At 35.4% G+C, this 24,501-nt stretch overlaps 1 protein-coding gene across 1 annotated transcript in view; it reads left to right on the top strand.

Moving 5' to 3' along the window:
• Window positions 1–24,219, top strand: part of LOC106107652 (calmodulin-binding transcription activator 2) — a 118,806-nt gene extending 94,587 nt beyond the window's left edge. Inside the window, exons 5-22 of the mRNA XM_013288606.1 lie at window positions 7,564–7,635; window positions 13,814–13,958; window positions 14,031–14,077; window positions 14,152–15,189; window positions 15,272–15,515; window positions 15,680–15,903; window positions 16,202–16,471; window positions 16,871–17,061; window positions 17,505–17,642; window positions 18,107–18,201; window positions 20,077–20,144; window positions 20,515–20,657; window positions 20,876–21,036; window positions 21,635–21,771; window positions 22,252–22,346; window positions 22,801–22,875; window positions 23,146–23,250; window positions 23,923–24,219. Of these exons, the coding sequence (XP_013144060.1) occupies window positions 7,564–7,635; window positions 13,814–13,958; window positions 14,031–14,077; window positions 14,152–15,189; window positions 15,272–15,515; window positions 15,680–15,903; window positions 16,202–16,471; window positions 16,871–17,061; window positions 17,505–17,642; window positions 18,107–18,201; window positions 20,077–20,144; window positions 20,515–20,657; window positions 20,876–21,036; window positions 21,635–21,771; window positions 22,252–22,346; window positions 22,801–22,875; window positions 23,146–23,250; window positions 23,923–24,001 (3,327 nt within the window). The 3' untranslated portion in view covers window positions 24,002–24,219. The remainder of the gene's footprint in view (window positions 1–7,563; window positions 7,636–13,813; window positions 13,959–14,030; window positions 14,078–14,151; window positions 15,190–15,271; window positions 15,516–15,679; window positions 15,904–16,201; window positions 16,472–16,870; window positions 17,062–17,504; window positions 17,643–18,106; window positions 18,202–20,076; window positions 20,145–20,514; window positions 20,658–20,875; window positions 21,037–21,634; window positions 21,772–22,251; window positions 22,347–22,800; window positions 22,876–23,145; window positions 23,251–23,922) is intronic.
• Window positions 24,220–24,501: the final 282 nt, after the last annotated feature.

The following is a 24,501-nucleotide window of genomic DNA, read 5'->3' as shown; positions in this document are numbered from 1 at the left end:
TGGATTTTCCTTCTACCTAACTCAACAGTATAGCCTGGTTACGTGCATAAACTGTACTAGGCGATATAGAGCCCTCAGGGACAATTTAAAAAGTTTAATGAAGTAAAAACTGACATAATAGCGCTATTCCCAGTTTACGGGGCAGTATCTTTATGTTACATTCCACTAGGTTGAGATCTGCTGTTATTTTCAGTGTATTACGTGTTGTATAGTGGCTGTTTAAAAATATTTCTACTTTGTTAAAAAACTAGGAACTTGTAATATTGTAATTGAGTATTACAATTCAAATAACTTTGCAGTTTAATTAAGATTAGTTGAATATTTAAAGTGATTATTTGGAAGTGTTTGTGTCGCCATTACGCTGGCAATTTTGAACTTGATGTCGTTAGAAATTACAATTTCCTCACGAACCTCTCTTAAACTTTGTGAGCGTGTAAACATCATAACGGAGAATTACAAATTACATAAATGAATATAATTTAGATGAAAGGAAAGATGTTTTATTAATTACATTTTGGTATTATCTTTAAATTACTTCTCTTCTTAAACTTGTTTCATACAAACAAAATTTATTTTTTAAATAATGAAGTCTTTATAAGAGTTTTGTTTTGTTAAGTGATTAATAACTAGCTTTAGACTACGACTCTGACTGCGAAGGATTAAAAACAAATAAAACATCATGTTTTATGCAGACACTCTCAAACATCCATCCATCCAAATTTTGGCATTTACAATACTAAGTAAGAAGAAAGATTGGAATATACAGACGGATGTTTGAAACTGTAGTTTCGCACCTTTTTTTATTCCACGGATAGTCTTTGGAAGTAGTCAATAAAAACGGAGTTGTTTTGTTTCATAACACAAAAATACCCGCCGTCGCTTATGTATCGCACCGCGTTTGTTTTACACGCAACATTGTCACTGGTTTATGGGCGGCAGAGCTTCAGGTGGCGGATAGTGTCCTACCTCAGCTTACAAACACTATCTATAAATGATATCGACAGAGACATTGAAATTATCTATACTAATATAATAAAGCGTAAACACACACTTCTTTGTTGCCTAAGATATCAGCAATCACAGCATATTTTCGAATAACTCTTTTTTTAATAAAAAAAAACCCTACACTTACGTCACGTTTTAGGCTATATATTTTCACGTCGTTAAACTTAGAGGTAAATATTTTGAATAAAAACCCTAATGTGGGAAAGAGACCATACGTTGCTACCAACATCAAGGAAGCAAGATTGTCAAGGTTTGTAATGTCATATCGTTTTGACATTTGCTATTGATAATTTGACAAATGCAAACAACAAAATACAATTTTCATAATTTCATGTGAATGAAGCCGCATGGGAACAGCTAGTCTTTTATAAAATACGTTGGAATATTCAGATATAAATGTAATATTCTAGGTTTTTGGTGAAGTGTTACGTAATTTAATTTTCTTCTGTTTAGCAAACGAGACAACGCAAAAAATATGTGTGTGATAGTAATCTTACTATTACAAATGAAAAAGTTTATACAAATGTATGGATAAGTGGATGTTTCTCTAGAAGGAATCTGTAGAACGGAACAGAAGTAGAACATAATCTGAGAGAACTCAGGATATTCACTGTTTTGTTTTATTTGTTGTGAAAAGCTAGTTTAAAATAAATTCTTCATAGAATGCAATAAAACTGTAAATAAAGTAACGAAATGAAGAAATATCCAAGCATTACAATAGAAACATTTATTGTACACATATCTTTTGGTCTATTGACGAGAAGTAGACAATGTTTGACGTACTCTTTGCTGATAGTTCAGCTCTCTAACCTATTCTGTTTGATTCCATTTGTATCAGTCTTCGTTAACTGAAGTGAACCCACAATGAATTTTATTTGTTTCACACACATCATTATTGCCCTGTTCGCGCGGGACGCTGGCAACACCGAAAAACGTCAGAACCAAAAGTAACGGCGATGAAGAAATCTTACTACGCGCATATATTTATTATAAACTGTGTCATATTTCCAAATAAACTATACATATAAACCAAACAGTTGGTCCTTCGAGCCGAATATTACCCAGTATTTTTTAATCTTGGTTAATTTCTATATTTCATATATTTGTTACGTTAATAAGACTTCTGTTTAGATTAAAAAAATGGTGTATTTGATATCAGAGAGTATAGATTCCACACATTCCCTTAAACGTCCTACATAACGAGATAATTTAATTGAAACTCAATATCCCGTTTTCCAAATGAAAATTTTCATTCGTACGGCAAGTTAATTATTAAAGTATTAAAGTCAACTCTTAATTATCGGCGCCGGTCGAGAGGCCGTGACTTGAATTTGTTTTGAGCGGCCTCCGTCCTGGCTTCAAGCCAGCCCACCTCTTCGAGATCATTTCGCTCATTACAACGCTGTCGATTGTTAATGCATTTGGCTTAAGAGCTCTATCACTTCGATAACATTGCAAACAACTATTTGTTTAATTTTTTTTGAGTTATTAGGATTAGGAATATTAATTAAATAATGGACTGGAAGAAGGAACAAAGACGTGTTTAGTTCAAGTAGTTACGTTTTCAATATACATATGTAGTTAAATCTAGCTTATTGACAACTACGAGTGCGGAAATTCAACAATTGTTATATAGTTGTTAATTGGTAACTAAGGAAGCTCAGATTAGAAGTACTAAAACGATTCTAAAGAAAAGTAAGACGACGAAGAAAAGGCTGTAGATAGAAAGTATGCCAAGGAGTTGACAGAAAATAAAAAAAGGCAATTATTAAGTTACATCAAAATAAGAATTGAACGTCGACAATTAACAATAAATAAAAAAAGTGTTCAATTACGGACTGTAAAAGAGAAATTTAAATCAAACCGTAGTACAACTGTTAACTACGGTCTACAATAATGAGAGAAACGGAACGGTGTTAAAGAGAATTTAAAATACATTTGTATCAAAGTTAATGTAGGATAATCTTACTTCAATAATCCAATCTTATATACAAATCAAAATAATGCTGTATAACATAACTATAACAATCCTTACCAATACATGTCCAACAGTGGAGATGAGGCTCATCAGAAATTTTAATTAAAATGTTTACAATGCTATAAAATTAAAAATAACACACCGATAGATAGAAGAAAGAGTTAAATGGATTGCGGGAAAGGTGACATGATCATGGAAGTGAAGACTTAGATTACGGAAGATAAATTCACCTCTAGGTGAATTTATCCTTCCCTTTCTTTCGTTCCTACCTTCCTCTAGGAAGACATGGTGCGACTAGGAGTAGTACAAGAACGGGGAGATGCTGATGGTGCTGTAGAATTCAGAATCTTTGAAGCATTGAGAACAGTAATTTTGGTTTCTTTACATCATGATATGAAAAATTCATAAGCTTAAATAGATGGTTTTCAATATATCTAAGTAAGATTTGAAATATTTCTATTAAACGTCTTGTGCGCTGCACAAATAGTTGAATCTACTTATATTGATCAACACTTCAGCAATTCTAGTGATAAATGGAACCTGCCTTCTTTGAAGCTGAGATACACGCTTCTCTATACTAATATCTGAACCATTAAATAAATTGGACAGCGCACTTCTTGTGGATGCATTTGGCTTTAAATGCACTTAAATAGATAATAAATTTTCTTCGACGAAAAGAATGTGTTTACCTTAGACGTCGATTGAGAGTGGAGTTTTGTTTTCATTGGATTTTACACATAATTTTGAATGATGTTTTATTAATATGAAGGAAGCAAATATAGACTTTTTAAGACAAACTTTCTATTTATAATAGTACAGATAGAGAGAATTAAGATATCTCTAACGTTGGTTAAAGCTCTTATAATTCTATTTCATAATTGAACATTAAATTAAAGAAAATCTATTGAAGAACTGTAATTCATGAGATAGCCGCGCTCAAAGTCCTTCCTTAAGACATTGACAATAATTAAGTCAGGTACTTTATCTTGTCTGTGGTTTACGATCCTTGCTATTTTTGAAAACGATAGAAATCTTTTCCTGTAGATACATTGCTAGTCTACAACGGCATGCAATTCTTCCACATTATACGATTAACGTCTTCCCCGATGCGGAGCGATCAATGTATACGTTCGAGTCGTAAAAGTCTAATTCACTAACGGGCAGCATTTCGTCCGGATATTAGATTGTGGTCCAAAGCAAAAGAGGTCAAGGTAAAAATTATATAAATTGCATATCTAATTTTGGTTAGTATACTAGCTTGAAATTGATTTGCTAGTATAGACACATTTAATAGCAGATAAAAATTTAAAACTAGTATTTGTTTTGAGTAAAAAATTCGCACTGTGCTATTTTTTTTATTGAAAACGACGCTCCAAGAAGATTTTTACAGGTCCCCAAATACGTAGAAAATTACATTTTTTTATAGACGTAATAAAAACAGCACGCCCTAAAAGCCGAGGCTCGTCCGGGACCGCCCTGTGCGCCCTCAATCGAATAGATAACGTATAAACCTGGCAAATGGACACTCGGAATCTAAATCGACTTACCTAACTGCTGAATCGTATTTTTGCCGAACCAAGCGATGTAATAACTGAGAAGCAAATGGATTTCCAAATTTATATTTTCCTTTATGAATATGCAACCATATCAACATCACCTCCCCGTCCTTAGCCTAGTCTTGTATGGTTAGTGCGCAAGGTTTTTGTCCTCCAGGTTAATCCATCATCTCGGTCATCGCTCCCTTCTTGATCATGTCACCTTTCACACAATAAAACTCTTTCTTAGCATAACCTTGCCGGTAGTCACTCCACACTTAAAAGTTTACCTACATATTAATCAAAACAGTTTTATATTATTACAATTTCCTCAATACATCTAATTTAAGAGAATAAATTATCTCAATGAAGTAATTAAAGAAATTGTTACAAAGAATCTTTTATTAATATGAGTAAGTAGTGAATAGTGGACAGATTTTTAAACAACAAAAAGGTTAAATCCTCTATAGTAACAATAATTACACAATATCCGGCGTGCATTAGCACAGGCTGGATACTGATGCATCGCCACATGCCAACGGACATGCCTTTGAATAATACATCTCCCGCGAGTGGTGCCGCTGAGTGCTGACGGTACAAGTCATAAGCGACTGACTTGTTGAATACCGTATTTACATATTATTTGTGTATTGTTTTATCTTTGTACGAATGACTCGGCTCGATCGGTGCAATACTATGACCATATATGTATATATTTTTAAAAATATCCTACTAATAATATTGCTTTTATTAATACAAAAACTGAAAAATTGCGCAAATTACTTTTAAATCGGTTGAAAAATGAAATTATCGGTAAAATACTGATACGAATCTTAAGGGGCTGTTCTACCGAATTGCCCATCTTTTGAAGCATAAATCAGGATTCCTATAAAGATTTGATTTGGGATATTTTAGTATGTGTAACAGTCCTTTAACTAAAGTCTCGTGGAACAGAATCACGATTGGACAAACTTTTCTTGATATATTTACTTTTTGAAAATGTGCCTAATTCTGTAAAAATCACCATATATCTGCAAAACTACAACGAAAGTAAAAACTAGAAGTGGTTTATTTTATACACGATTACTTTATTTTCTGTCAACCAATTGTCGAAATTTCAAAGGAATTTAAGTGTAGCATTTTAATTAAAGAGGTTGTTACATATTTAAATGGCGTTTCAGTATTCGGCCGTTAGTTTGTTATTAATGTTATTCAGTTAGTGTTGCAAATGGGGTAGTGTTAAGAACCTTGATCGTGTTCGATGATAGAGGACAAGTCCCCTGTCACCAGGCACTCGCCGCCCTCTCGGCTCTGTGAAAATAAAAGTCGACTATCAAGAGGGACGCACGAGCACGTTCCATACTTAAGAAGCTGGCTTGCTTCATTTAATGAGTTCAAGTTCAGTGGTATACTTTTGTTAAATGATAATTTAAAAAAAACTATTATGAAACAATTTTGACTAGTGTAGTTTTATGGCGTAATTTTACTTCTTACTAATGTTATAAATGCGAAAGTTTGGATGGATGGATGTTTGTTAGAGTTTATAGCCTAAATGGATCTCGATGAAATTTAGCATAGATGTAGAACACAGTCTAGAAGAATAGGTAGGCTACTTTTTTAATTCGACGTGGACGGAGTCGCGGGCGAAAGCTAGTAATAATTAAAATGGGTAACAGCAGAGTTATTGAATGCAAAATTTATTGTATTTCCAAACTAGTTGTTTCTTGAGACATCATCTGCGTAGAATTAAAAAAAAACATATGTTACTAAGAAAAAGTTTATCTTTTTAATAGTGTAAGAATTTTTGAAATTGACTCAGTAGTTTTTGAGTTACTGCAATACATACGAAAATAAAAATCTTTCTTTCTTATAATAATAGTATAGACATAAACTTTTTTTTTAACATCAAAAATTCATATATTTTTGTAGACAACGTTTTTATTATGAAAGTAAGTTTGCGGTGTCCGCCGACTCTTGTTACTTGATCAAATATTGTAGTTTGTGCAGAGCTTTCTGTAAGTAACGAAGTTGCAGGCGCCAATTGTGTATTTGTCTTGTTAAAGATAGCATGTTGTGCATGGACAAACTATTCGAGAGTATGGAATGTATGGTTTCTGAATACACTACATCGAACTATTCTATTATGGACCTTATTTGGATGTAATAATAGCTAAATCTTCTCTAAAATTCTCTAAAATTAAACTAGACAGTATTTAATAGGGGGACCGGAAAGTAATGTCGTTTTTAATGTTTAATGTTTGAAGACTTTTATTCCAAATAAGACATGTACAGTCACTAACATGAGAATTTAGATTTACAATATGTTGATTGTCGCCTATGTTCTTTTTATATAAATTTTGTACAATTTTCTAATATATGTTTTGCTAACATTAATTTAAACATATTAAGTGAATCCGCATTTTAAATGGAGGATGGTAATCTGTTATAAAGTTGTGCTCCTTCGAAATTGATATTTTTAACGCCATAGTTGGTTCGTACTTTGGGCAGAACAAGTAAACTTGCTCTCCGCTTGCTTGCTTTTATATTAACTCCAAAGGAATAAATATTTAAAATACTTTTGTAATAAATGAATAAATCAACCTCGTTATCAATAACCCTTTGCCATCTAGTGGGCAAATTTTCAATCCCCGATCGATAAAAATCAATTGTTTGATTAAAGAGGAAATATTTGTATTTTTGTATTTATTACTATAATTCAAAAACTACTGAACCGATTAAAAAAATACCATTAAATACGTTATCAGTGATAACTCACTGATAGGCTATATTTTGAATTTGGATGAAGTCCTAAGCAACAGTTAGTTGACTATAAAATCTGCTGTCGGAAGTACAGTTAAAACTGTGTTTAGTTAATTAACGTACTTTATTTGCGTCTGTTTTGTAATTTCTAAATTAAGATAAATTACAAGGGATTATCTATAAAAAAAATCAGGGATTTCGTGTGTTTCACTCCTTAATTTTTTTACTGATTTTAATTTGATTCTTTTATTACGAATATTTTACTAATTATTGTTTCTTTTACAGTGTATCTACGGCTGTTATGTGCATTCCGCCATCTTGCCGACATTCCACCGAAGATGTTACTGGCTTTTACAGGTAATTGTCATTTTTACATACTTAAAGCGCGCACAACTTTGAGTCAACTATCGCACGATTGTTTAGTCTCGCTTTGATTCCTGAGGTTATCTATCTATCTTTTGTGTTAATGACGTTTCTTTAGAGATTTCGCCAATGTCAAGTATATGTCATACTCTAACATACCTAAAACAACCACTATATATATACAGGAATTAGTTGGAAACACGACAGACAATCTACAGCTTAATATTATTATGGTTAATGAATGAACTAAGGACTTCCTGAGGTTATATGGAGCGCACACTACTCGATTTTAGTTGTGCAACTAAACAGTTGAATTGGCTGCGAAACAATCGACAATCGCACAACAGTTGTGCGGTTTAGTCAAAGGTGTAATTCTAAGAATAGGTATTTATGATTTCGTATGTTCTTGAAACTCGTTTATTAATTACTGTGTGTTTGTACACTCACATTACTATTTTAAAAACATATCCCCATTTTCGCTAACCAGCATTTAATGAACTCTCAGATGTGTCATTGATTTATGGTCATAAATATAAAGATTAGAAATATGATCTTTGTTGAAACCTTAGTTATGAAATGTAATTATTACTAACTTTTATTTAATGAACGGGTGATGAAAATGGGTATACAAAGAGAGAAATATCTTTTTAAGGTCGGTTTCCCAGCGACGTTTTACCATTTGTTAGTGATTTTGGTTCTATAAATTCATAAAATACGTTTCCGAACCGTGTATTAATGTATCGCTAGGTGACGAGATAAGTGGAAACTTCAGAAACCCTGCATTAATGCAAGCGTTCACTCTGTTATAAATGATATCTGTAATGTCGCTTCAATATTCAATACGTGAAAACTTTAAAATACAGCTTTTTGATATCTTCGTATGGAAGTGATGTTACCGCGAATTGGATCGTTCCGTTCCGTTCAATATTTGTGACATATTTTCACTGAAATCGTTGAAATATTAATAGAATCTAGAAGTTACGGGATTTACGTCGTCGGGGAGTTCTCGAAGTAGTAATGTGATTAAAGGTTTCTCATACACCAAGAAAATACATTTGGAGTAAATCTTATAGTAACTGGTTTATAATAATAATTTCATTTATTGCAATATTACAAAATGTAATAACGATTCATGCATTTATACTAATATTATAAAGAGGAAAGATTTGTATTTTTGTATGTAGTGAAATAACTCAAAAATTGGGCCGATTTCAAAAATCTTTTACCATTAGAAAACTAAGTTATCAGTGAGTAACATAGGCTATGTTTTTGATCGTTTTTTTTTATTTACACGCGGACGAAGTCGCGAGCAACAGCTAGACTGTAGACTAAATTGCAAGATACATAATACGTTTATTTAGTCGTAGTCAGACGTTGAAATTTTACATATTAATTGTCGTTTTAATATTCGGCCTTCAAATATTAGAAAATAATTTCATTTCTAACTTTATTTTATGATATATATGTGTTAAAATATTCCGTTACTTAAATATATTTCAGTAATATTTTTTGGACATAATTCAGTTTTCCTAGTATGTTTTAGGAAATATTTACAATATGAAATGTAGGTCAGCAAGTACCAGTGTATAATTGAATTTCTGATAGTAGTAGCGGGTGCATCTGAGCCCGAAGTAACAGGTGTCAATACACGCTGGTTGTTGAATATTAGCCAGAGGTTTAATGCTATTTCACCAACTCTCTCGGGAGTTAAATGCAAGCGAGAATTTTGGGAAATCTTTGATTTCACCGCAGAGATGAAATTAGTTTTTGAATTGTTTTAAAATGTAAAAATTGTTCCTTCTATGTTATTGTTATGTTTATTAATTTCATGTTAATATGGAAACAGAGTGTTCGCGTACCTATAAGATAGAAAACTTGAATGAGTTAACAAGATTATATATGAAAGTGAAAGTATGTCGACATTAATAATCTATATTGTCGGTGGCTCAGTGCTTTAAGCACTTCACGTGTACTGCCCTTGGGTTCGAATCCAACCATGTACCAATGTGATTTTCGAATTTTCATATTTACGTAGTTTACCCGACGTTCTTACGGTGAAAGATATTGTGATGCCTGCACATATCGGCGAAGAAATTTAAAGATATGTGTGAAGTCAACCAACCCGTACTTGGTCAGCTCGGTTGACTAAGGCCTATTTACTTTAACTTAGGGTAGGCTCCGAGCCCCTCGGTCGGGACGTATAGCTGGTGATGATGATGATGATTGTATCCTCTGTAGTTATTTACATTTAATATTTATACCCATACATATCATGCATTAATAGAATTATATTTGTTACATGACTTAACTCAGAAGAAATGTGGATTCTACGTATGTTAAAACCTATTTTATTATTATTTATATTAAGCTTCTAAAAAGGTTATCGTAGATATCCATATTTCTTTTTTTATATGCTTCAGTTATACATTTAAATTTGCTTTAAATACACTGATCTGGTTACTTATTAGTTAATTTATAATTGTATCTTTGCACACACTGCACTTAAGTTGTCAATTCACACACACAACGAATGATTTCTTTTTTAATTTTATATACACCTAGTTTTTTTTTATAACATAAGGTGGCAAACAAGCAAGCGGCCACTTAAATCTGCCAAAATGGCGAAGCGTCCGCTACGACATCCGCAGTTGCAGATGCGTTGCCTACCCTTATCCGACGGAGGAGGAGACGCACATAAAGAGGATATTTCCCCTTCCTATGCATCTCCTCCACCGTCACATCCACTTCCCCTTCCCATAATCTCCTTATAAGAAAAGGGTAGTAAAGAGAAATGGACTTAAATTAGGCCTCCGGCACCACACTCATCAGACGAAACACGTAATTGCTTCTATTTCACGCCTGTCTTCTGTGTGGTCGTGGTAATACACCGAGTCGGCCAATTCGTGCTAAGATGTTAAAGCGGGCTTTACTAAAGCCATAAGTAATATAGTATAGGCATAGTTCACACATATTAAGTTATTTTAAAAGATAACTTTAACATAAAACTATCTTCAAAAAAAAAAACTTCGAAAAGCAACATATTATGTATAGTTCCTTTGGTATTGCGCATGTTTGGACGTCGATACCTGTCGTGTTCTCGCTGATTGTTTGCCTTCTTTTACAAAAATGCAATTAAGAGTAACAATGCATTTATTTTAGTCAGACGTAGTTAAAGTAAGCCTGCTCTTTATTACATTGCTTACAGAAGTTGATTATTTGAATTGGAAATGCTAACCGTAAGCGAAAAACCTTCTACCTAAGGAAATTGAGTTTTTCAGTAATAGAGCTGGTCTTGTCAGTGTTTTCTATGTGTTCAGGTTATCGCTTTTAGGAAGATTTAATCATCATATTCGATAATTATCTCTCGTTCGCCCGCCATTTTGTCTATGTGTTCTTTTGTTTATATTGTTTACGTGCACGTTTTAACATGTATCCGTGTACGTGAACAATAAACTGTTTTAATATTATATAGTGGTTATTACTTCGCCACCCGACGACGCATACCAAAATAACCTCCATATCTTAACCAATATTGAAAGAAACTCTATAAGCGATTTTGCTTTGAAAATTGACCAATGCAAAGGTCAAATAAACTTACCCATGCAAGAATAGGATTAGACAACCTTGTTACAACACGTATAAAAACATAAGTAAAGTAGAGGTTTTGTAAGAGACCAATTTAGTGTAGGTAATGGCTCCTGTACTATTTCATCGCAGTCGGAATTCCCTTCGTAATAGTGTCGGTTATCAAAGAGTCCATCCAACGGAAAACCATTGATTGTCTTTTACATTTTATTTTTATCCCAATCGTCTGTCTTGATGTGTCCTGATGTTCCTTAATAAATGGCCACCGTACTACACTTAAAACAGTTTTCTTAATGACTTGAACTATTTAAAATATATAAACTATTTAAAACATTAGTGCAACGTTAACTTTAACCCAATTAATCTTGCTTATCCTATTGTCTCCGCACTGCATTTGTCTAAGCTCATGAAGTCTCTCTACTTCGGTCATAAAAACATAGGGTTGTCACCTTGTTACTTAATAACAAAACGCATACTAAGGTGCGATCTTGAGCGAACCATACAAAATATTCATAACTAGCTTACGCCCGATACTCCGTCCGCGTTTTATTAAAAAAGAAACAAAAGCAAATGGCCTATTTGTTCTTCCATACTATGGTCTATTTCTATGCCAAATTTCATCGAGATCCTTTCCGTTACAAATTCTAATAAACATCCATTCATCCAGCCATTTAAACTTTCGAATTTACAATATTTGTAAGAAGTATGATAAATCCTTCAACAATGATTTGTACAACTTTCGCCGTTTCTCCTCACTACCCCACCCTTTGGCACAAAAAGGGGGTCCATCGAAGGTTGTAAAATATTTAAAAGGGTCCACAAGTGCACAAATTTGAGAATCTTTGAGCTAGATATTTATAACAAGTAACATAAAGTAAATCACAAATGGGGACCAATTAAGCTAAAACGGTTATATTTCTTAAAACTTATAACAAGGAAGAGATATAGCAGAAACTTTAACAAGTTATCTAGTTGATTTGGAGTTAATGAAAAAGCGAGATAAGTTCCATAAAGCGCACGTGTTGGGGCAACCCTGCCCGGCGGCCATTACATAAATAATGGCGCCATGTTTATTGCCGCCATTTTGAAGACAAATGGATAGTTATTACGGCGCACTCCGTTTTACATTCGCTCTCAGCGTTGAAAATTAAAATATTGTGTACAACTTATTTTAACACAGCTTAACTGCGTGAGAGTCGATTTATGATCTTAGCATATCCCCGCGATCACATTCTAAATTCGAATCCGCTGCTTTTTCGTATAACCCTGTGTGAAAATTTTTGCGGAACGAAACATGTCGAACAATATTTTAGATAAGTCTTTTTTTCAAGGACTTGATCAAGGAAAACTCAATGACATTTGAATTTAACAGTGATAGAGTCCGCTTTAACATTTTCCCACGAATGGGCCGCCTCTCCCGATGTAATACCACAACCATACAGAAGACAGGCGTGAAGTGGAAGCAATTCTGCGTTTCGTCTAATGAGTGTGGTGCCAGAGACCTAATTTTAAGTGAATTTCGCGGTGGAGAAGATCATAGTAAGGGGAAATGTCCTCTTTATGTGCGTCTCCTCCTCCGTCAATTAAGGGTAGGCAAAGCATCTGCATTTGCGAATGTTTATAGGCATCGGTCACCTTTCATTTCGGTGGATTCAGGTGGCCGTTTGCCACCTCATATTATAAAAAAATGCCATTATTGTACTGGTTGCGTAACGAAAGCGAATCTATTTTCCTATAGGTTTCTATTCGCTTTTGTTGTCTTTGTGAACTTGAACGTCAACAACCATTTTTTATTAGACAATATGACAGCGAAGTATTCGAATTTCGAGTCCGTTTCGCTTTCGCTTTGTTGTGTGATCGGGGCGTTAGTGCCAGTTTCGGATGTAGAATTTTATGTCCTTTGAAGAACGTTTGTATTTTTTGTATACCCATTTATATCTCCCCGAGGGGCGCGTTGTTACTCGTTATTTGCATTCTATTTTGCAATAAATAGCTACGAGTTAATAAATTCTCACGCGTCACTAAGTCTTGTATTCGTATTTACCCATTTAGTTATGCTCAACAGCAAGAAACATAGAATCATTAATTTTCTTGTTTTACGATATTCGTTCTCACTACTCTTAGAATTAAGACTGTTATTCCAATCTTAATAAATGCTATTAGAACTAAAACAAAGTCTAATTTAAAACTCAAGCATTTAAGTATTTGGCCATATTTTAACATAAAAATTATGGAATAATGGTCTAAGAACCAGGAGAGAGAATAGATATTTCGAGACAAGTGTAGATAGCGTTGCATATCCAGTTACATTTGTGACGACACTTTGCAACCTTGAATTTATATTTACTGAGGATTGCTTCCGACTCGAGATCAAACATCTCTTGGAATCCTGCCGCGAGCCGACTATAAAAGTATTCTTATTACTACAATGTCGAAAGAATTGTGTCTAGTATGTTTATTTTCTTTGTCATACTTAAGTTATATTCATTAAGTTCCCAAGCATGTAGTTCATGTACTAAATATTTAAAATGATACCAAGAAAATTTAAAAATCAAATATTCACCATTTCATTCTATTTCATTTCCAGAATCCGGATATAGTATTAGTGCACTATCTGAACGTGCCGTACCCTGATGATAACAAGCTAGCGACGGTGGCGCCCAGCCTTGCGCTATGGGCTGACAAGAAGGAGTGGACGAAGGACGAGCTTGTCAGCCAACTGAAGCCCATGTGTAAGTACAAGTAATTACTTTTAAGAGATCCTCAATATTATGGCAATTCTCAATATTATAATCTGTTTTCAGTTTTCAGCGAAGATGAACCGGATATGAACAGCGAATTGGAAATTTCAGTACGTAATTTTTAGTATTGAATATTATGTCAGTCTTAATGTTTTTTGAACTTCTTACTATAATTAAATATCAGGGAAAAATGTTTCAGACAGCGGAAACAGTCGAGGCCATCGTAGGGCAGCTGATGGAAAAGCAAAGAGCTGCACGAGCCGCGGCATTGGCGAGGCAACTGGAATGTGGATGTCCCGACTCAACATGCCAAGATTCTAGAACATGCGCGCATCCACTTCGTCGCATTCAAGTTACGAAGGCTCCAGCATCAGATCACCATGTGTCGTCAACAACTGGGCCATCTCCCAGACCGATTTCACAGCCACCGCGTCAGTATACCAGAGATCATAGAACAACGACTCAAACAGCATCCCCATTACTCTTATCACTAGGCCAAATTCAAGGGGGAGGTGGCTTATTAATATTAAACGGAGCTGGCAGTAGCTCGCAACAACATTCCTCTCTCGTTTCTCCTCTGTCAGTGACATCATTCGTTTGCGAAGAACCTAGGGACAGATACCGTCATCAATACAAACCAACGTTTGTATTAAAAAGAGAAATTCCCGACAGTCAACCAACTTCTTGCATCCATAATTCTGAAACAACATTTGAAATAGAAACTCAAGTAGAGGAAAAAGTTGATGTAGAAACTTTCGAATGTAAAATAAAAATGGAGCCTCGAAGTAGGAATCAAATAATTGCTAGCGCCCCCGCAACACCGTCACGTTATCCTGATTTAGTCGAACGATTAGAAAGTAAGGTGTTAACTGACAACTGTGAAGATACGTTAGTTTTGTTAGGAACAGATGGAAGCTTAGGACATACTAGTGCATTTTTCGACGAGACTTTAGAACTATCACACGAAGATATACAGAAAACGCTGTCTGCTAATATGCCAACGTGTGAATTGGATAGAGGTGGGACTAGAACTTCCGACACTGCTAATGTTATGGTGTCGGGAATAGATACGATGGATTTCATAGAAAGTTGTGAAGCAGTAGCGTCGCCAACACAAGTAGTGGATGATAATGTATTTGTCAATTTAGATGCTTTTGATATGCTTGGAGACTTTCCTGAATTAGAAGTTCTTGATCCGAACTCTTTATCAACTAATCCGATAGTAAGCTTTTGTGTTTTCTATTAATTTGGATATTTTGCTTTAAAATAAATTAGAAAATAACAATTTTAATTATTTCTTTTAGAACATATGCGGTAAAACATCACCCATAGATGATTCAAATGAAAAAATGCAGACTGACTGTGCCGGAGAAGGAGCATTGAGCATAACTGATTATTCACCGGAATGGGCTTATCCAGAAGGAGGAGTGAAGGTTCTAGTTGCTGGGCCATGGACAGATACTTCTGATCAATATACAGTTCTCTTCGATAATTTTCCTGTTCCATCAATACTTGTTCAGAACGGTCTTTTACGGTGTTACTGTCCAGGTATGTATTTTTTCTATTTTACTGTTGGCTTTGAAAGTAATATCTTCACTTTATCTAGTTGTATTTGGCTGAATTCCAAGTTGGCCTTAACCTCTTAACCGACGACTTTCTTTACCTTTCCTTTCGATTTCGATTTTTTTACATATATGTTTTTATAATTCCAGCTCATGAAGCAGGTCTGGCAGCCCTTCAAGTGGCTCGTGGAGGTCAAGTAGTATCGGATACAGTTGTATTTGAATACAAAGCTGGTCCTACGCCTACGCCTACTTCGCCAGCGTCTGCCCCTTTACCGTCACTGGATTTTCGGCGGTTTTCACTTTTGCAACGATTACAACGATTGCATGGCCGTCTGCAAGTGAAAACTGAGCCAATGGATGATAACAATCAGGTATTGAGTAATTTTATTGAATACTAGCTGTTACTCGCGACATCTTCCGTGTGAAATTAAAAAAAATGTAGCTTATGTTACTCACAGACAAATTACTTTTCTAATGTTGAAAGAATTTATAAAACCTGTCCCGTAGTTTTAACGTGAATGAATTACATACAAATTTTCCTATTTAAAATATTAGTATAGGCAACAGAAAAACAAAAAAAAACTGTCAACTAAGAACATTAGATTTCAACCAAACCTAATGTTTCTACAGAAATCAACGATCATTAACCTCTTTTAATGTGTTTTTCAGGTGGAAGATGTGCAGCTATACTCAAATCCTAAATTTGAAGAACGACTCGTTACATTTTGCAAGATACTAAGCTCTCGTTCTATTGGAAATGCTGAGGGTTTTACCACAGAGCCTGGTGAAGATAATTCGACGATACTCCACTTGGCTGCAGGATTGGGATATTCTAAGTTGACTACAGTACTGCTTCGTTGGAGGCAGGATGACAACAGTTTGGCTTTGGAAAAAGAAGTAAATTTAGGAGCGAGGGATAGTGACAATTGTACCCCTTTGGTGAGAGCAAACTTTTTAAATACATGATTTTGAATTGTTAAAAGTAATAAAATTTCATAGTTTAAAACCTTAAAAATGCTATGCTTGTAAATTTATTTAGTTATAATATTTATAACCAAATCAAATTAATTTAAGAATAGTATAGCATTTACCAATTAATACTGTGTTGGTGATGTCAAAACTATGATACTTTATAAGAATTGATTTGATGACCATCTTGAAATCGTTTTTGCTTATTTTTTTTTAAGTATGCTAATACGTCAGTTTTACATTATCGGTCTGGGTATTGTTATCGCCTAATTTCTCCTTGATTAACCTTTACCACTGAATCAGTACTTTCAGTCTTCCAGTTTTTCCAGATTTATTATTTAGATGAACATGTTATTTTTAACGTTCCAGATGGTGGCTAGTGCAGCGGGTCACGTGGAGACGGCAGTGGTACTAGCTCGTTGGGGCGCGGGCACGCGGCAGGAGGCTGGTGGACGCGCCGCTGCCGCTGCTGCTCGCCGCGCTGGACACTCCCGACTGGCTGCGATGCTGGACCGTATCCACCCGCCTACTGGTGATGCTGTGTTTCGCAGACCACATAGGTAAGTTCGTAAGGATTATAGAGCGTATTTGAGACTATACGGAGAAATTTATTTTTAAACAAATTCAGTGTTTTTTTTTGGCTATTTTCATTCTAACACAAAACTAGATTATGAATAGTTAGAACTCTCAATATTACATTAATTTTTTTGGAACATTATATACAAAATGTATTTTTAACGTGTCTAATATTTTAATTTCAATCAAAACACAAATAGATTTTAATTGAATTAAAAAAGTGCAATTGCATGATCCTTGTATGTTATGAGAAAATGAGATGAGTCTTACTAATATTAGAAATGCGAAAGTTTAGATGGATAGATGTTTGTTAGAGTTTTCCGCCTAAACGACGATGTAGTGTGTAGTGTAGTCTTGAAGAATGCAAAGATTAATTACTTATGTTATTTTCTTAAATTTAAAATTGTCGTTATTTTACAATTTCCAGTTTATCGCAAAAGGGCCGAGCGGGAAGTTTGGAGAGCAATCTCGTAAAGCGACCGTCTGTAGACAGCGGCATCAACATGGCGGATGCGTTCCGATCCAGCTCCGCTATTGAAAGGGGAGATGTTAGTTTGTCAGCCAGGTACTATCAAATGCACAAACATTTTTACTTCTCCGCATTCTTTATACGATCCTCGATATGTCTTGTATTCTAGATGTAAAATCAAATAGTAATTAACGTAATGTTTATGTGTATATTAGAGAAAGTTTGAAAGTAGTGCCAGTAGTGGAGAAATTGAGAAGCAAAAGGTTAGCGTGGTATGGACATATGCGACGAGACGATGGGCACATAAACCAGAAAGTGTTAAGAATAAATGTGGATGGCTATAAAGGAAGACGAAGACCGAAGAAAGTATGGATGGATTGTGTGAAAGAGGATATGATTAAGAAGGGAGTGATATCTAAATAGATATGACGGCTGATAGAGATGTATGGGAGAGCATCATGTACTTTGCCGAAACTCTGTAAGGGATAAGAGCAAGTTGATGACGAAAACTTAGTGTGTATGGTTGTTTACTAAATAATTTGAAGTACTTGGATTTCCAGATGGGAGCGAAGTATGTCATTACCTTTAGATTCCGATAACTCTGAAGACAGTCTTGGCGAACCGAAGCTCGGCAGACGGATGGATCTAGCTCTTTGTAAGTCTAAATAATTACGTTTAATTTTCATTCCATAGACATTTAAATTTTCATTTGCTGAAAATTATTTATTTATCGGCACGGCGCCTTTATTGAAGATTGAAAATTTTCATAGAATTTATATTTTGCTTTAATCGCGTTTATAAAGCGGATAACGGTTATTTACACGACGATGACGACGGTGGAAAACGCGAAGTGAGTTCCTTCAACGTATACAAACGATATAGAAAATGTAAATAAACATTGATGAATGAAATCCTAACAAAAACATCAAAAGAAGCAGTCAATCGGTTTTTCAAAGATTGGATATATGAGAAATTATTTAAAAAATTAACTTTCGGTATACGAAAATTAAAATAACCGAAAAATAAACGAAAATAATGAAATATATTTCTCTGATAACACGGAGCTTAATAGAATCACAAGTAGAATAAATAGTAGAGGGTACGAAGCGAGTAATGCAATAAGGGGAGGTTTCCAAGTAGGGTATGTGAGGGTCAGAAGGAGCTCACTCGCTGGCGTGCCGGCCGCTGTGTGCAGGCGAGGCGGCGCCGCGGCGCGCGCAGAGCCCGCTCATAGACGTCGAGGCGCTCTCCTCCGCCTCCTCGCCCGCCGCCTCCCCACCACCACCCTCTAAAAAAGGTCAGTTCGCTGCCGCACAAGGAATGGTATAGACGTCGTCCATGAGGTTCCCGAAAACTTTCTACTTTAGGTTATTCTAAATTTGATACCTGCAAAACCGGACTTTTGTAACCCTGACTCAATCTGGCTATACAATATGAAGTAACTGTACGGCATAGTGCAATATTACGCCACGTTTGAATTTCTAACACTCAATGATTAAAAAACAATGCTCTTAAATAAATTCAGTTCTATACCATTTCAAGTTGCAGCAATCCCTCCGCTCGACCATATCGATGTTGTGAATGTAGTAGTTGCATCGCCGCTAAGGCTGCCCGATCTTCTTCTTACCAACGGTTGTCTGCGTATCTTTGTCCCTTTCTATCGCCAAACAGTAGCCGGAACGTCATCGCTAACGGTAGACCACTTGTAGTTTCTTCTGTTATTCTGTATCCAAGATCGAGCGGAGTTTAAAGGTGTTGATTGTAGATGTAATTCAAACTAAACCGAATCACATTAACTTAACCCAAGACGAGACAGTCGCGAATTTTGAAATTCCAGTCTAACTTTATCTTTATAAAGTTAGGTGGGTGGTCTTCTAAATTCTTACCAAATTATGAAAAAGGTTCGGTTTAGTTTACTCGGTGTTGTTAATCGGTGTCGCTTTCAATGGTTCGTATCGGTCCAACCACAACTGTACCTCGAGACACTCCACACAGTTCGCTTTCTCTTCAGATATCTCCAGAATACTCCAGAACACGTTTACAGGTCCGGAACACTTAGCGACAACTTTACAGTACACTGCATGGCGATACAGCTGTTTGCATGAGTCTATATCTATTTGATGCTTTTTATGTGTAGTTTAAAGGATAGTTTTGTGTTATTTGTAAAGGTAAGTTGTGATAAGCACATCATTTCCTAATCACTGATCTCGCTAAAGATTTCTTTATGTTAACACACGTCTGTGTCACACTTTAATGTTAGAATGTTTTACACTTTATATAAATTTAGATGTGTTAATGTTTAAAATTGTGTTTGCGGTATATTGTTTCAAAGGTTCCTGTATTTGGTTTTAAAACAGAGGAATTTGATATTTCAATATCAATTGAAGAAGACAAAAGCGAAATATTTCAAAATTGAATTTAACTGAATTATATTTTTAGTTAAAATACTTTTTGAATATTGAAATGTTAGAAGACTGTAAAGGCCTATAAACTGTTTCGTTCTAGATTCTACTTCATAAAAAACTTTCAGGGGAGCAGGATGACCGAGTGTTCACTCTGGCAGAGCAGATAATAGCCGCGATGCCAGAGAGAATAAAGGTAAATTAAACAAACAAATTTACTTAAACAAATAGAAAATAGAGAAACCATTTCTTACATTAGGAGTATTTTTTATGACGTTAAGTAAACGCCACTCTTAACATTATTGAGAAGAGATGCAATCTTACTAAAATTATAAATGTAAAAGTTTGGATGGATAGATGGTTATTAATATTGTAGCCTAAACTGCCTAAACAGATCTCTATGAAATTGCGCGTAGATGGAGGATAACCTGGAAGAACAAATAGGCTACTCGCTTTAATTTTTTTTTCCACGCGGTTGGTATTGCGGAAGAAGTTTAGAATATCGTTTTTAGGTAAATTTTTTTTTATTTTCCAAATACTTGTTTCAACATAACTTTCGTCTACAGAACGAAAGTTCATCTCTATTCTCGGGCTGTGGGCTGGACAGCGGTTCCGCCGGCAGCGAGGACGTGCTGATGGCGCCTCTGCTGGACGAAACCGCAAACTTCAGCACCGAGTTTACTTTTGAGTTTAGCGATAATACATACAGGTATAATATTGAGTAATAACGGACACCTTTGACTAAAGTGTCGCAAGATTTGTGTTTTTGTATATATTGAAATAACTCAAAAACTACCGGGCCGATTTTAAAAATTATTTCACCATTGAAAAGCGACATTATCAATGAGTTCCACAGGTTATATTTTTTATTATTCTTTTAATTTCATTCGAGCGAAGTCGCATAATAAAGATATTGTGTTATTGCAGATACTGCGGTGGGTCGACTCCGTGCTCGTCGGGGTCGGTGTCGCCGGGCTCCGCGCTGTCGCCGCCGCCGCCCTCGCCCCGCGCCGTCCCCGGCACGCCCACCGCCACGCTGCAAGAATTCCTCAACGCGACTACACACTTCTCTAGCCTTACTTTAAATGGTATTACACTTCATCATATAATTTCAGAACATGACCTGATCAATGCGATTCTTTGCAATTTAATACATTTGATCATAAAAAATCCTCCAAACTGAAATCTTCACTTTCAAGCAATAAATGAAAGAACCCTGTTCTAAATTTTCTGACATTTATCATTTTTAATTCATTTGGAGTCTTGTACATTTTTATACACATATATAAATACTTCACAGTACATCGGTAGCGGTAGACCTAGGAGATGGATGCATTGTGTGAAAGGTGACATCATGAAAAGGGGAGTGATGACTGAGATGATGTATGATAGATTTATGTGGAGGACAAAAACCTGTTGCGCCGACCCTACGGGAGTAGGATAAGGAGAAAGATGATGATGATAAATAAATACTTCTCTTGTGTGTAAAATAATAAATAGGTTTATTTTATTTTTAATGTATGTCCATACTCTTATGGTAATTAGGACTGTCAACTGTCAGTAACAAATTTAAAAATCTGTATTTTATTTGCCGCCATTCAATTTACCACCTCTCTTTAACGTTAACGTTTAGTTGGTCCTAGTTATCATATCTTAGGACTCAAGAACACATAATGATTATTCCAGATCGTGAGCAACGCGAGCTGTACTCGGCGGCGATCACCATCCAGAAGGCGTACCGGCAGTACCGCGGCCGCCAGCTGCAGCGCCGCGCCGCCGCCGCCGCCATCACCATACAGAACTGCTACCGACGGTACAAGCAGGTCAGTATCAGTCAGTCGGTAGCCTGCTAGCATGCACTCCGCTGTCCGGCTCGCCCAGTGTAGTACCACGACCACACAGAAAACAGGCGTGAAGTGGAAACAATTTGGCGTTTCGTCTGATGAGTGTGGTGCCAGTGGCCCAATTTTAGTCCCTTTCGAAAGGTTGGGAAAGAAAAGTTGATTTGACGGTGGAGGAGACGCATAGGACGGGAATGGGAAATGTCCTCTTTATGTGCGTCTCCTCCTCCGTCAATTAAGAAGTCGCTTTCCATTTCGGTGGATTCAGGTGGCCTCTTGCTCGTTTGCCATTTATATTATATAAAAAAACTTCATCCGCGTGGAATTACAAACAAAAGTGAGTAACCTATGTGTTCTGGCAGTCTATCCTCTTCATTTATACAAAGCTAGTAATTTAAATTGCAATTTTTTAAATATTTGCTTATATTAGTCCTGTTAGATGATATTGTAATTTGTTCACAGTTCGCATACCTGAAGCAGATGCACGCGGCGGCGACAGTGATCCAGCGCGGGTACCGCTCCCTGCGCGAGCGCCGCCTGGCCGCCACACCTGTCAAGTAATTCACATTTTCATAAGTCTTTGACTACCACAAACTCTACCTTCCGGAAGACGGAAGAAAGTATGGATGGATTGTGTGACTTACTTAAGGAAGTGGATTCATATACATATTTATAGCGGCTGATAGAAGTATGAAGCACCACATACTGTGCCGACCCATAGGGACAAGTTGACAATGAACAATTTATGAAAGAATAGGGATAAGGAACAAATTTATCACTTTAAACAACATACTTGTGGCCGGTTTCCCAGCTAATTTTAACCATTCGTTTACTTTATGAACGTTTCAGAACTTCGTATCTTAAGTTTTACGCCTCTGAAACTTACCTGAACCTAAGTAATGAATTACTAGGTAATTATAAAATGAAACATCAGCAGCATATATCACTAAGATAAATATTAAGAATTAGTTTTCTAATCTAATTAACTGGATTTTTTAATGTTTTTCTCAGGAGAACATATTCACAAAGACGCCAAAATCAAGCTGCTAGGAAAATCCAGCAATTCATGCGACAGTCGAAGATCAAGTTAGTTTTAACTTTTGTACTTAAATATTTCTTTTTTTGTTTAGATAAATGTCAGTGTCCTATACATTTTGATACAAGGTTAAATATAATTTTTAAATTATTTCACGCTATCAGTACATGGGAGGAAATATCTACAAGTGTAAGTTGCAACTATTATTGATTTTTTTAAAGGTTAAACTGTAAATTGTATACAATTTAGTCATGTGTTATTGGAAGTTAAATGAATTAAAAAATACGTAAATAGTAATATGGTTTTAAACATTGCAATAGGTTGCAGAACGCACGAGCAGAAAGCGGGAAGGCGGGCCGGCGCTGCCCCGCTGCCCGCCCAAGCTGCTCGCAGCGCACCACCAGTACTCCGCACACGCCCAATAGGTAACTTACTGCCTATAATTAAAAGAAAGCTTTAAACTATATTTCCACTAGGCAACTAGCTGATATCTGGGAGCGCACTATCATTACGTATAATTATTTAGCAAGCAACTTAGCAAAAGGAGTCTCTCAGTTGAAATAATATCTCACCTGAATGTAATTGGGACTTCAATAACGCGTCTTGTGTTAGTTTAAATCCTAGTTTATGAAAATTTCTAAACCTACTCAACCACGCTGCACTGCGGGTTGACACATATCTTTTAATTTCTTCGTCGATATGTGCAGACGATGTTTTTCTTCACCGTAAGATCGTCCGGTTATGTGTACTACATATGAATTTCAAAAAATCTAAAATCACATTTGTACATGTCGATATTCGAACCCACGACCTGTTTAAAGGTTTAAAGATAGAAAAAGGATTTACCAAAGAGACCGAGAGTATTACTATACTCTCGCATTTATCATATACTAGCTGTTGCTCGCGACTTGCTCTACGTGAAATTAAAATATTAAAAGTAGCCTATGTTAGTCAGCGATAATGTAGCCTTTTAAATGTAAAAGAATTTTTGGAATCGGACCAGTAGTTTTTGAGTTATTTCTATACATACAAAGATAAAAATCTTTCCTCTGTATAATATTAGTATAGACAATTTGTTCTGTTTGTCCATTTTTCAGAATCATCAACTACCTGGCTCCGGAATCACCGATGGACGCTGATGACGATTTGCTACTTGAACTTTTGTTTAAAACATGACCCTCATACAACACACCCTGTTTGGAGCAAAGCTGTTGAAATCAAAGACATTTAAGAAATATATAGACGAGGCAGTGAACTTAATTTTTCACCGGTACTTTCAGTAAAAGGTACTATAGCAGTTGTCAAATTTGGTGCAATATTCTTGTGTTTTACGTGTAATAAGCTCCATCTTTTGTTATAAAATAAACTATAGTTTGTCTAAATAATATAGATTTCTTTGATAATTTATTTGAAATTTATTAGCGATGGGTTGTGTAAAATCAGTCATAGGTCTTATCGATTTTCGATTTTTATTCTTATAGAAGTTGCAATTGATAGATTATAACTTGTGATTAAAAAAACACCGTTTTCTCAAATTTATAATGACTTGCAGAACCATAAAATATAATGAGAGTAATTAACTCTTAGCTGTAATCAGCCTTACGTAATCGAATTGGATTTCGCTATTATTTCTGTCATCGCTAAATTCTCTACACTCTAATCAATACTAGATTTGT

This window comes from Papilio polytes, unplaced genomic scaffold (genome assembly GCF_000836215.1).
Source record: "Papilio polytes unplaced genomic scaffold, Ppol_1.0 DF821956.1, whole genome shotgun sequence".
Lineage (NCBI taxonomy): Eukaryota > Metazoa > Arthropoda > Insecta > Lepidoptera > Papilionidae > Papilio > Papilio polytes.
This window is presented reverse-complemented; position numbering and strand designations above follow the sequence as displayed.